We start from the raw sequence: 14,218 nt of genomic DNA on the forward strand, positions 1-14,218 counted from the left end.
CCTGAGACAACACTAAAGAGCCAGAGGAACATCTGACAGAAGGTGGGCTTCTGGGCCGTGCAGATGCTCTGTGTGACCACCATCTCCATCCCAGTCCCCCCAGAAAGGAGGAATCTGCTTCCTTCCCCATTGCCCACCACCTGAAACCCCCAACCCACCTCTAAGATGCAGCAGTAGGTGGGGGGCTCCTACTTCATCGCTGCAAAGGCTGAAGCAGAAGACCCCCTTCCACAAAGCACACATGACTCTTCCCACATTCAGGCTGACCCCACCATCTGCGGCACAGAGGAGGGTCAGTCGCGGCCATTCCCCCTTTCAAAGGCCTGGAAGGGATGAGAGCCCTTTGGCTACTGACCTGGTCCAAGTCCTGAGAGCGGAGGAGATGCCTGCTCTCAACTCAGAGAGGAAGAGATACAAGAGCAGGAGTCCAGCTCCTGAAATAATGTTGGAGGAGAAGGCAGAGCGGATGGCACATTGGCATAATTCATGTTGCAAAGGGTGGGTCTGGAGTCTGGGGATCACTACCACTGAGGACAACGAGGCAAGATAAGCAAGACAAGTGGTACGGCTGCAACCTGGAGCCAAGCCCACCCGAGAGATGTGCCCATGCACCCCACCCTCCGCCACCCTCAGGTGGTCTCCCTCCCCCCCCATAAGATGGACTGACCGATCACCGGATGTCAGGTGCTCACCATCTTTCCGATAGAAGGAGATCTCCACCTTGCGCTCCTCGGAGCCCATCAGGGCCTGGGCAATCTGGGCCGCAGCACTCTTCTGGGTGCAAGGTCCATGGAGGAAGTCGCAGGTGCAGGGCCGCTGCATGACCTCTGCCCGCGTGTAGCCGCACAACTCACAGAAGCCATCGTTGCAGTAGATGATGGCGCAGTTCTCCACCTGGGCATTGGCAATGATGAACTTCCGGCCTGTTGAAAAGGAGAGGGGTCAGACAGGGGGCTCTGGGGGTAGACTGGGCAGGCATCGCACTCGGAGGAAGCTGCCCCACTGCCCAAGGAGCCTGGGCAGCCAAGGCTTTGCAAGATAGGCACCCTTCCTAGAAAGAGAGGCCATAGGTTAAAGGTTAATGGGAACTGAACCCAAGGCCTTTCCTTGAGCAGCAGTGGGAGCCAAAAAGACCATCTGTTTTAGTCTCATTTACCCCCAAAAGACATAAAGGAATCCAGGGGCATCTTTGAAACTAGCTGGGAAGAAGAAAAAGAAGAGGCTTCTTCCACCTGCTTTTTTTGGGCCCAGTCTGCCCCACCAGATGTGCAGCAATGGGGTGCACCGAAACCAGTCAGCCCACAAACCCCACAGGCCTGGTTTCACGATCCCACCCCCTCATTCCCAACTGAGATGAGGGAGAATGCCATCTCCTGGATCCAGGGCACGGCTCTTGTCCCCTGTGACTAATTCCCCTCCAATTAAACTGCCATTGAAGTGACCCAGATTATGCCCGCTGGCACAGAGGGGCCTCCTGCTCCCTAAACACCAGGGCAATTAATGGAACTCCCTGAAGGCCGCAGCCGGGTGGCCAAGTGGGCTAGTAAGCCAGTCTTGTCCAGGAGTAAAGAAGCTGAACATGGATCTGGGTTCAAGCCTCATCTCTGCCAAGGCAGGTCCCTGTTCCCCTTCCTCTCTGCCCCAGTTCTCCCATTTCCCCTGAAAAGGGGGAACAAGGGCCCTCAGTCCTGCAGGACCCCAGAGCCAGGGAGCAGAAAGGAGCCAAGCCAGACCCCCCCCCTGGGAAAAATGACCCCAACCCCAGAGTGCCACTCCCCCAGTCCCTGAGGGGTCAGGCCCCAAGGAAGCCACCTCAATGTCCCGGTCAAATGATCTGCAGGGTCTCCCTTGCACTGAAGAGGGTCTTTGCCCCTGCTTGCCCTCCTCACTGACCCAAAGGTTTGGGAGGAGGCCTTTGGTGGAAAAGACAGTAGGAGGGGGAAGAGGGCTCTTCCAGTGCCAAACTCTGCCCCCTCCCCAACAATGCCCCCCTGTTGACATGGCACTGCCTGGGCAAAGAGGCCCAAAGGACCCCCAGGACAAAAGCGGTCTCAAAAATAATGTTGCAGCTTAGGGTCCCACAGCAGAATGGGGGGGGGGAGCATGAAGTGGGGAGGGGTCAGCCGGCTGACAGCAACCCTGGCTCTGTGCCAGCCTTGGAGGGGGCACAAAGAGGGGCAGAGGGGGCCTCCCAAATGCCACCTAGCCAACCTCAGCTGACCCCTCCTGACCAGTGTGTTCCCTGGGGAGACTGGGGGGCAACTGCATTGGCAAGAGGTGGTTGTGGGGAGAAGAGCCTGGATCTGTCAGGCTGCTCTTGGGTCCCTTAACTGACACCAAACAGGAGAGGACCGCACAGGGGGCAGGGGGCACTTCTCTCTTGCAGAAGGGGTCTGGGCACCAGAACAGGGGCTTTTCCCACCAAGGCCTTGCAAGAAGAATGGCCAGGCGTCCTCCTTTCCTAGGACATGTCCTCTCTTTCAGCCTTCTGCCCAGGAGGACATTCCAAAATGTCCCCTTTTTGGAACAACTTTGTATTTATGTTTTTAGCTTTTACATGGACATGTCCTCTGTATTTCAGGAAGGTCCTACATTTTGCCTGGCCCTCCTTTGTGGTTAGGATGACATCTGGTCCCCTTTCCTGGGGGGGTCCCTGAGCTGGAGCGCGGGGGCCAAATTGGGACAGCAAGGGACAGATGGCACTAGCAGCCCAGGTGGGAGGCAGGGGCAGCCGTGGGAAGGGGGCACAGGAGGAGACCCCCCCCATGTGGCAATGGTGGTCAGCACAGTGCCAGTTCTACCTCTGTGGGCGCCCCCACTGCTGTCCCACCACCCACATTGCTCCCCCAGATCCAGTTAGGAAAAGAGGTGCTTCAGGGACCATTGGGAGAGGAGTGAGCCCTGACTCTGCACATGCTCCGGTGACCTTCCTTTGCGGGGCACGCAGGGAACAAAGCTGCTCAAGGGCGAAGAAGAGGCCTCTGGGCCTGCCATCCTTTCTTGCGACCCTCCTCTCTCCGGAAGAGTTCCCCCCAGGGCTGCCCCTGGCCCCCATCCCAACGCCCACTGCCCCCTCCTTGCCCCCCAGCTGCCTTTTGCTGAGGCCAGCATCTTCTGCTCCCTGCCAGCCCTGGCTGCTGTGTGGATCCCTTGCCCTGGCTGCTTTCTCTTCCTTCTCGGCTGCCAGCAGCAGCAGCATATTTGGAGGAGCTGCAGCTTCTCCTGGGCCTCCCTGCTCCGGCCCAGAAGGCTAAACAGTCCGGCCTCAACTGTTTAACCTTTCCGCACTTGGGCCGGGCGCCTCAGCGGTCACCCCCTTCACCCTTATCTCCTTCCCCATCCCTTGCAAACTCTCTGGGATCCCTTCCAATCTGTCGGCCTTGGCCTGGAAAGAAAGAAAGAAAGAAAGAAAGAAAGAAAGAAAGAAAGAAAGACAGCAGCAACAGGGCCAGGGCCACTGTGGCTGAGGCCTGGAAGCGGCAGCGGGAGCAGAGGGGCGCTTGGCTGCCCCAAAGAGGGCTGGGAACCCCCTGGAGACCCCCAGGGAGAGGAGGAGGAGGCTGTGGGGCGGCTGCAAGGGGCAACTGGGCTGGAGGAACAGCCATGCCCCCCACAAGAGACTCCTTGGAGGAAATGGGGCTCAGTGAGGGGGAGACCCCCACCAGAGGAAGGATGCTGGGCCAACTGCTGAGGAACAGGCTGCCAGGAGGCCAGAGAGTGTGCCCTAGAGCCACTGCGGAGGAGGACAGGGGCAGCCCTGGCAAGGGGGCCTCTGCCAGCGGAAGGTGGGCTTGGACTGGGGGTGGCAGTACAGGGGGGGGGTCCTTCACACAAACCCCGCTGCTGCCAACCTTCCCCCCTTGCAGTTCTCCGGAGCATCACCAGAGGAGAGCAACCAAAATGGAAACCATGAAGCCCTATGAGAAAAGACTGAGGGAGCTGAGGATGTTGACCCAGGAGAAGGGACAGTGAAGAGGTGCTATGAAGGGAGGTCATATTGAGGAGGAGGCAAGCTTGTTTTCTGCTGCTCCAGAGAATGGACCCAACGGAACAATGGATGAAAGGGATAGGAAAAGAGATTCCGCCTCAACATTAGCAGGAGCCTCCTGAGAGGAAGGGCTTTTGGAGAGTGGGTCATGTTCCCTCAATGGAGGGCGGTGGGTGATAAGCAGAGGTTGGGGGCCCCTTCTCCCAGGGAGGGCTCCGAGGGGGTCTCTTCTGGGAGCCAAGGGCAGCCCTCCTGGGCCCCCAGAGAAGGCCAGGCACAAGGGAAGGCCCTGCAGGGCAACCCTTTGGGGGGCCACCGTTGATGCCCTGCAGCCTCTCCTTCCTCTTCCTGGGCCTTGTTTGTCTCCTCTCCCCGGAGGAGCCGGGCCTGTCCTCTTGGCTGGGAGCCTGGAGCCCTTCTCCTTGGCTGGCATCATGGGCACCAGCCCCAGGCCTGCCTGCCTCCCTCCCTCCCTCCCTCCTTCTCTGGGGGCAGCAGCAGCCAGGCTGCAACACACATTGCCTCTGTGTGTGGATATACTCTCTGTGTACAACACACACACACAAGGAGACACACTCGGCAGCGGAGAGGCAGAGGCCAGCCTTTGTGTCTGGGCAAGGCTACGCAACAGCCAGCGGACCCAGGAGAGGCGGCCAGGGAGAGAGGGAGGGAGGGAGGGATGGATGGATGGATGGATGGATGGGGGGCCAGGCCCTGAGGGCAGAAGGGAGAGCCCCCAAAGCAGCCCTGGCCTCCCCCCCACCCCCCCCCCCCGGAGCAGAGGGCAGCGGAGAGGACCCTGCCCCCCAAAGGCGCCCCTCCTCCTCCTCCTCCTCCTCTCTTCCAGCCCTTGAAGAACTGCAGGGCCCCTCATCCCCCGCCCGGGCTCCGTCCAGGGTCCGCGGGGGAAGGAGACCCCCCCCAAAGACTTACTCTGCCCCTCGAACTTGCGGATGATGGTGTCGAGGAAGGTGTTCTGGGGGGCCACGTGCCCGCGGCGGACCGGCATCCTCCGGGCCCATGGAGGGGCCCCCGAGGCCCCCAGCAGCAGGGAGAGCAGGGGGGGGCCCAGGGCCAGGGCTTCCTCGGGCTCCTCTTCCTCCTCCTCCTCGGAGGGGCCTCTAGGGCCGGCTGCCTGCGGGGGGCGCCATGGAGGGACCGAGAGCAGCCTCGGCGGCGGAGGCGGAGGAGGAGGAGGAGGCGCCCTTATTTAGGCAAAGCAGAAGCAGAAGGAGGCGGAGAAGCAGCCCAGGAAGGAAGGGAGGATGGACTGAGGGACCGCGGACGGAGGAGGAGGGGGAGGAGGCGCCTCCCCCTCCCCCGCGCGCTCCCGACGCCGATCTGTGCGCGCTCCCGAGGGAGGAGGGGCGGGGCCAGCGAGGAGGGAGGGAGGGAGGGAGGGGGTCCCCAAGAGCGCCCCTGAGCGCGTGCAGAGCGCCCCCGCCTCCCTCCTGCCTCCTTCTCCTCCTCCTCCTCCTCCTCCAGGGAGCTCTCCTTGGTCCTGGAAAGGCATCCAGACGGAGCCTCCCTCCCTCCCTCCCGGCCAGCAGGGACTGCAGCACCCATCAGCCCCACTGGCTGGAAGGAGGGCAGAAGGGCGCCCTCTGGTGGCCAGCACCGCAGGGACCCCCTCTCCCCCCAGGAGCCTCCCCCTGGGCCCCCAGGGCTCTCCAGCAAGGCAGGAAGACCAAGGGAAGACTCTCCTCCAGGGCAGCTCTAGGCTTAGCATCTTCCCCAAGAGAGAGAGGCCCAGGGAGTGCCCTCTCTAGCAATCCCTGGGCTCCCCAGCACAGCTCTATGGTCAACCTCTGGCAGAGTTGCGCTGGAGGAGGACCTGGAGGTCCCGAGAGAGGACGCATGAATCAAACCCCAAAAGTCAAAACCACGAATGGAGGCTCAACTGACATTGGTTTGACATCGCTTTGAATGCCATGGTTCAATACAATGGAATTCTGGGAACTGTCGTTTGTTATGGGCCCACAGCAGAGTCCGCTCTGGGGCCACAACAAATTACAATTCTCAGAATTCCAGCACATTGAACCATGGCATTCAAAGTGGTGTCAAACTAGATTATTTCTGCCGTGTGGATGCAGTCCTAGAGTCCCAGGTTTGGCAGGGACCTCCAAAGGCTATTGACTCTGGGGCCTTCAGCCTGGCAGGAGTGGCCAACTGAGAAATGCCCTCCATTGCCAGACAAGGCAGTCTGTCCCACCGTCCGGCGGCTCTGGACCCTCAGGACGCTCTCCCTGAGGTTGAGGTGGCATGGCTTTCCTTGCCCTTTGACTGGTTTCCGTCCCGGTCTCTGGGGCAGCAGGAGAGAAGCCCATCCTCCCCATGGCCCTGTTCAGGCCCCTGCTCAGCCATGGAGACCGGCTGGCAGGCCTTGGAAAAGAGGCCACACTCTCTCAGCCCTGGCAGAAGGAGGCCGACTCTGGACAGACCTTGCCATCATAAGCCAGAAATGTCTGGAACCTGTCTCTCTCTTCCTAAGCCTCCCAGAGGATGACCCTTGAAGGGCAGCCCTACAAATGGAAGCAGATAAAGAAGGACATATAGGCCAAAATCTTGGTGGGTTTTTTTTCATCCAGCGCAGAAGGTCCACAATCAGGTCAAAGCTGTGAAAGTGGGTCATGTGGGTTCTGCCGCTGCGCATGCAGATGGACGTTGTGTGTGGATGTGTGGCCTTGCGCATGGAGGCGGGTGTGGATTTGTTTCCGCATTTGCTGTCTTGGTTTGGTTAAGCAGAATCCACCTTCTAAGTTGTGGAGCACCATTAATGTAGAATCACAGAATCCTGGAGTTGGAAGAGACCCCCAAAAGGGAGGTAATTTTGGGCTCTGGGCAGCCTGAGTTTGGCAGAAGTGGAAAGAGAGCAGGGAAGAACCTGGAACATGCCCAGAGCCATCCATGCCCAGCCCCACAACCTATGGGGTGGTTGGAGTCGGGGGCCAGTGATTCTCCCCATAGCCCTGCCCTGGTAGTGCCACTGGGTATGAGATTGCCAGCCTAGGGGCCTGGGATGCAACCTTTGTACTCCGGGGGGGGGGGGAGTCTTGAAAAGTGGGTCCCACCTCCATTGGGGGTCCCTGGGGGGCTTCCCTGGCTGTGGGGGCAGGGGCAAGGGCAAGGGCAGCCAGCGGAGAGCGGTCTCGTTGTCATTGTTGGGCCTAGCATTTCCCACAATGCCCCAGGATGGCGCTGCTTGGAGAGCGCTGGGAAAAATTTAGCCAGGGGCCGCAGCAGCTCCTTGGGGGCTCAGGGGTCACCTCTAGGTCCTGCCAGGACACTGGGGCAGCCCAAGGATGCCAGGCTTAGTGGAGCCCATTGGGATGAGGAGGCAGCAAGGGCATGCAGGAAGGCCCATGCAGGAAGACACCATCCAAGCCCTCCTTCTGACAGATGGCCAACTATCCTCCAAAGAAGGAGGCTGCACCACTCTCTATATCCCAGTATCCAAGGGCTCTTAACAGCGTTTAGCTGGAATCTCTTCTCTTGCCATTTGAATTCATTGGTTCATGTTCTATTCTCTGGCGCAGCAGCAGAAAACAAGCTTGCTCCCTCCTGAATATGGCCTCCCATCATATCCTCTCTTCACCTTCTCTTCTCCAGGCTAAACATCCCCAGCAGTTCCCTCAGTCTCTCCTCAGAGGGAGGGCTTCATGGTTTCCAGACCCTTCTTCACCATTTTAGTTGCCCTCCTTTGGACACATGGCTCCAGTTTCTCAATGTCCTTTTTGATCTGTGGAACCCAGAACTGGACACAGGGTTATTCCAGGTGAGAACTGACCAGAGCAGAATAGAGTGGCACTATGACTTCCCTTGATCTAGACACTAGACTTCTATTGATGCAGCCCAGAACCGCATTGGCCTTGTTAGCTGCCGCGTCGCACTCTTGACTCATGTTCAACTTCTGGGCTGCTAGGACTCCCAGATCCCTTTCTCACATACAAGTCTCTCCTTCATCCTATATATCTGTGCCTTTCCTTTTTCCTTCCTAAGTGCAGGACCTGACATTTCTCCCTGTTGAAGTTCAGTTTGGCCCAGCTTTCTAGTCTATTCAGGCCATTCTGAATCTGGATCCTGTCCTCTGGAGTATTAGCTACTGCTCCTAATTTGGTGTCACCTGCACATTTGATAACTATGCCCTCTATTCCTTCATCCAAGTCGTTGGTAAAGATGTTGACTATCCCTGGGCCCCTATGGCCCTCTGCTAGGATTATGGCACATTTCCTTTTGGACTGATGCGTAAAATGTTTGAAGAGGTGGTCTTGACATTATTTCCTGCCCCAAAATCATTTCTAAAAGCTATCTAATGTAAGAGGAGAACTTCTGCGCAAGACCATGTTCAGGATCTGTTCCTGCAATTCCTGGTCTTGGCTCCCTTTTCTCTGTTCTTCTTTATGGGAAGGAGCGTGTTTTGTCTGCTTGACGCTCTGCAGGACGAGCGGAGACAAAATAATACCCTCCCTTTGAGGAACGCTGGTCTTTTGTTCTGCTGTCTTTGGGGCCTGTTTTTGGTTGGTTTCTGGAGGCGCTCATGAAGGGATGGAAGCAGAATGACAGCCTCTGCTTCCTCTCTTTTGCGCCTGATGCCATCACTCATCTGTTGCTGATCTGTTGCTACACCATTATCATTGCGCAATTTCACATTGACAGGTATTTCTTGTTAATGTGAAATTGTGCAATAATGGTACAATAATGGATCAGCAACAAATGAGTGACAGCGTTGTGTGAAGAGGAGAGGAATCATAGATTGCAATTCCATTTCAGTCCCATCGCTCGCACTTTGTGCGGTGATTGTGCAAAAGAAGCTTTCCTAGACCCCGGAGATTATCAGACGGGGGACGAAACGTCCTTGTCCTGTGCTTTTGCCATTCTTAAAGCGTGATTGCAAGAAGATTTTAATACAACGTGGTGCTTATCCTATCATTTCCACTTGACCATGATGGTGTGAAAGCCTTTGGAATGATGTGCAGATCCCGGCATTGAAGTGGCATTGCCCTCCATTTTGCATTGACAGGCATTTGCGTTAATGCAATGCCGCTTCAATGATGGGACAATAGCACTGTGATCTGAAAGCCTTTCCTGGGATCAGAACCAAAGATGGGATAAGGATGCAGGAGCGATCCAGCCCTTATCCCCTCCGTGTGGGATCCTCTCCTCAGTCTACTTCCTCAGATGGAGTGAACGGATGCACAGGAAGGACCTTTATAAGCAGACAGTATGAGCAGCCATGCAAATGCAGTGCATTTTATATGTCTGGTTTTTCCCAAATGTTTATTATTAAGGAAACAAAAGGAAAGCCCCCTGCCCCCCCCTTCCACAGAGATGGGCAGAGAAGGCGCGTTGCCATGATGAAAGTGCCACGGTGAGGGGCTGGATTTGGTGACCCTTGTAAAAGGGCCTAAAGAAACACTTTCCTTGCTTGTTTGTTGCAAATATTCCTGCATCCCTCTTGCCCTGCAGTTCATGTCCCTCACAACCTAAACAACAACAACAACAAGTTACAAAGCCTAATATTAGAATAAAAGCCACAAATGTAGAGCAAGCTTTTTAAAATGCACTGATGGCACAATAGACTCATACACTACACTTTAGGAAAGATACAACTGCTCCATTAGGAAAGCCAATACACAGCAGAGACAGATGTCTATCTACAGGGACTGGAGGAACCGGACACATTTCAAAGTCTCTCCAGCACCTGCTTATTTCCTTTTCAACACATGGGCTGCCATCCAACTTCCCCTCAGCGCAGCATAAATATCCGCGCATAGAGATATGCTGCACCAGCACCATGCAACGGCTGTGCAGTATAGCAACAATGCACAACACACGGCAATGGGTGGCTGTTGTTGGGTCATGTGCAAGGCACACGGGAGAACCACAATGCACAATGCATGGTGTGTAACTGCAATGTACAAGACTGCCAATAGACATTGTCTGTTGCATTATGGTGAGTAATTTGGCCTGTGTGTGCATTGCGCAACCGACGCCTGTGTATGTCACCAATGGAGCACCAGCCATAGTGACTTGCAGTGGAGCATCCCATCATGGCAAAGGGCTAGGTTTTAATCAGGATCAACTGCATGGACACCAAAGAGATGCTCTTACCAGATTAACTGCTTGGTTTGGCTCATGATTGCTCTCACTGGTTTATGTGTTCAGCATTTTGCATTTCAAGACTGATGAAGTTTTTTGAAGTTGCCTTTGGTGGGTCATGGAGGGCCAGAGGGAAGCTGGGTCCTTGTGGGATTTGCTCCAGACCCAGAAATGCAGACCTCCTGGTTGGCAGCTGAAGCCAAACTCAGGAGGGCATTTTGCCAGCGCAGCAAAGCCCAAGGACAACCATCTTCCAGGAAATAATTGGTTGAGGGAAGAAACTGGCCTGCTCAGCTCCGGCCAAGACCGTCCTGTCCGCAGCTGGGAAGGAATGGATGGCATCCATTCACTGGCCCTCAAGATGGCTGCAAAGGTGACTCTTCCTCTGCCAAGTGGACATTCCCTGGCAAGAAGCAGGAAGCCCTGGCTTCACTTTGGCCTGGCTCTGGCTTGCGCAAGGGCCATTATGTCCTGGGCAGGCTTTTGGATGCATGGAGGAGCTGGGCAAGGGGAGGCATTTTGGGGTCACAGAGCCCACAGCCGGAATGGAGAGCCATGGGGCAGGAGCAGGATATTTGGAGCAGCTGGAGTTCCTGACCTATGGCAACGCGAAGGTGATACTATCATGGGGGTTTTCTGGGCAAGATTTGTTTCAGAGGCTTGTCTATCCTCTGAGGCTGGAGAGAGTGACTTTATTGCCCAAGGTCTCCCATTGGGTTCATGGCGGAGCTGGGAATCGAACCCTGGCTCCAGAGTGCAACCTCTCTAACCCAGTGGTCCCCAGTCTGTGCCCTTATAAGAGATTTTGGACTTCAGCTCCCAGAAGCCTCAGCCACGTTGACACATAGCCTGGGATTCTGGAGCTGGTCCAAAATCCCTTATAAAGAGCACTTGGGGACACTGCTCTAGCACTCAGCCATGGTGGCTCTTACTGGTTCTGCTGTGGGCTCCCAGAAAGCCACTGGGCAAGGAAATGTGGACTGAAGAGGCTTCCTGGTTTGGCCCATTTGTGCGGCTTTGCTTCACATTCATTGCTCTCTCTCTCTCTCTCTCTCTCTGTCTCGTTACTGAAATACCTATAGCTGGCCGCTTGGACGCCTGGACCTCACAACCCCCATGAGCCTGATAAATCACCTTCCATTTCCCCAGTGGCAATGGCTGCTTACGCTAAACATCTGTGAACACCTGGGAGAAACGAAAAGTGAATGCCTTCCTCAGACCTGATGGGACATGAGATTCGGGGAGAGGCTGGATGGCCATTTGCCAATGGGATGTTTTTGATGGAGAGTTCCTGCATGGCAGAAGGATGGGGCTGGACTGCATCAGGGCCTTCTTGGGTCCTTCCAAATCTTCTATGCTTCTGTGTTTCTAAGAGGCAGAGGGATGGCACAGCTCAGCCAAGAGATCTCCCACAGCTTCCATGATAGATGACCTGCGCAACAAAACCGAATGAGGAACATTAAGCTTCTGAGAAGCCAGCCATGGAGATGTATGGCTGGGCTTAGGGGAAGGGCACTTTGTAAAACACGGGTCTCCTGGACTCCGTCATGCGCCAGAAGAGGAAAGATTGGTCCTCCTCTTGAGGAGCTGATGCCTGCAAGGAATGAGAGTGAACCTGCGAGATGAAATGGACCTGCCTTTCAGGTGGAAAAGAGGTGGATTGGGATATGTTATCTTTCACATCCGCCCTATAGACATGTTTTATACGCTGGGCAGCATTCCATAACAGAATAACCAGGCATTTTAAACCAAGCAGTTCTGTAGCACATAATGCTAACCATGATGCTTCGGTGGTTGCATTCTCTCCAGACGGCTGAGCAAAGGCAGCTCATGTTCCTTGTTTGTTGACAAGAAAAGGATCCCTGCTGTGTATTGACTGAGGTCCAAGAATCTAGGAATCGAAGAGGTCTGTCGCATAAAGGGGCCCATGTGAAATCCTTCTGACTGATGGGCAAACCTATCCACAGGTTTTCTTAGCCAGGTTTGGCCCACATTGTTCCTCTGCGGCTGAGAGAGGGGGACTTCCAGTGGGTTCCCACAGCTGAGGAAGGATTTGAACTCCGGTCTCATAGTCCTAGTCCAGCAACAGACTGCTACTACGCAGCCTGGATCAGGTTGTGTCATTAGTCCCCTAATAAAACACAACAACAACAACAAAACAATAGTAGTTATGTGCATAGTTTTTTTGGCCATGTTCTAAGAAGAGTTTATTCCTGACGCTCACCGGCATCTGTGGCTGGCAAAATGGTCAGGAATAAACTCTTCGTAGACATGGCCACATAGCAGCCCAAAAACTAAGCCGTGAATCCCTCTGACTTCACAATAGTTATGCATCTTCCATCTGTTTCCACCTAAGTGACCCAAAGTAAACCTATCCAGGGGTTTCCTGGGGCTGAGAATACATGATTGACTTAAGGTCACACAGTGCTTTTCCATGGCTGAGCGGGAAGCGAACCATCACTAGAATCCTAGTCCAGCATCCAATGGCTCTCAATCTGTCTGTCTGTCTATCCATCCATCAATGATCTTTCCAAAAGAGTACCTGAAGGGGACCTTTGTGGGAAATGCCACTCCGCTCCCTCCTTGCCCAAACTCCACACCGTGGCATTTCCTTGACTCAGCCCATTTTTGTTTTCCAGATCCCGGCCGGGTTTGTGCGCTCTCCCGGCCCTTAATCGAAACACTGGTTTCTGGCCCCTGCAGGGATTAGGTCTCCTGGTGCCTCTAATCCAGAGCTTCTGGACTGAGCGCTTGGGATGCAGAAAGAAAGGCTGCAAAGGTCTATGGCTGGGTGATCCGACGCACACCTGAGCCCTTAATCTCGTGGCGAAATGGTTTCCATTCCCACCAGACGCTGATGCATGATGCATGCCACGTGTGCGCATGCACACATCTTGCCCCACTTTGTCCATGGGGCAAAGGAAGCCCTGGCTGTGTGCGTGTGCTTTGGCTACAATAGGAGTGAATTGTGAGACAGGAGGGCCATAGGGACTTCCATCCTTTCTCAAACCAGGAGGAATTCAACAAAGGGAAGGGAAGCAGGAGGGTGGCAGTCCTGTGGCCTCCAGATGGCAGAGAGTGCCAGCTCCCAGCATTCTTCACTGCTGATGGGAACTGCAGCCCAGCAGCATTGGGAGATGGGGGCCTGCCTCTCCTTTCCAGAATCTCAGGGGTGCCATGAAGAGCTAAGCCCCAGGTGTCTGTCAGAGGGGTCTTTCGCCACCCACAGCTGTGACCAGGCTTGCATGGGAGTGGGCTGACCAGGTGGGCTCTCTTGGCTGCCCAAGAAGAGAAGAGCCCGAGGCCCAAGTCATTTTATGGCCTCCTCTGGTGTAAGGAAGGGCCTCTGTGGCTGCATGGAGTCCCTACACTTCAGCCATAGAATCATGGAATCCTAGAGTTGGAAGAGCCCCAAGGGCCAACCAGTCCATGCAGGAACTCTCAATCAAAGCATCCCCATTGACAGACGGCCATCCAGCCTCTGCTTAAGACCCCCAAAGAAGCCAGAGTTTGGGAAGCCCGCATCAGGTCAGCAGGTCAATTTTGGATTGGGACTCCATCCAGTGTCCTTGCTGTCCATCCAGTGAGGCCCGGAGACAGAGCCTTTTCTGTGGCTGCTCCATAAGAGGCTAGGCTGGCCCCCTCTGCATCTCCTTTCGCTGAGGGTCTTTAGTGCTGTCTACTTTATCTTGTAGAAAATTGTGGATATAAATGAAAAAACAAGGAAAACAAGACTCCTGCTGGTGGTCCCAAAGTGGCAGCCATGGCCCAAACATGCGTGTGCATGCGTGCGTATGTATATTTGTGCATGTGCCAGGCAACTTCATTTTGGGGAAAGGTGCTCACAGGCCCCAGTTCCGGTCCCAAGGCTCCAGTTAGTCCATTCCTAACAGATGTAGCCGCCAACTGTGTCTCTTTCCCCTTTACTTAAGAAAGCACAGGGGACCCAATCTTGGGCATGGAGGGGTGTGTGTGTGTTGTGTTTAACCCTTTTGCCCCTAATCCAGATGCCTGGGCCCATCCTGCCCTCTCTCTGCCCTCAAGTGCTCCATTGCTTTTAATGACTCCCTTGGGGCAATAACACCCCATCCTCCTCCCTTTGCTCTCATACTGGGAGGGCCATGCCGCCGT

General features: G+C 55.3%; 1 protein-coding gene across 1 annotated transcript in view; it reads right to left on the minus strand.

Annotated features, from left to right (window-relative positions):
- KCNH2 (potassium voltage-gated channel subfamily H member 2) overlaps positions 1–5,227 on the minus strand; it is a 91,656-nt gene extending 86,429 nt beyond the window's left edge. Inside the window, exons 1-2 of the mRNA XM_042476709.1 lie at positions 4,922–5,227; positions 693–923 (exon numbers count right to left, since the gene is read on the minus strand). Of these exons, the coding sequence (XP_042332643.1) occupies positions 693–923; positions 4,922–4,997 (307 nt within the window). The 5' untranslated portion in view covers positions 4,998–5,227. The remainder of the gene's footprint in view (positions 1–692; positions 924–4,921) is intronic.
- Positions 5,228–14,218: the final 8,991 nt, after the last annotated feature.

This window comes from Sceloporus undulatus, chromosome 6 (assembly GCF_019175285.1).
Source record: "Sceloporus undulatus isolate JIND9_A2432 ecotype Alabama chromosome 6, SceUnd_v1.1, whole genome shotgun sequence".
Lineage (NCBI taxonomy): Eukaryota > Metazoa > Chordata > Lepidosauria > Squamata > Phrynosomatidae > Sceloporus > Sceloporus undulatus.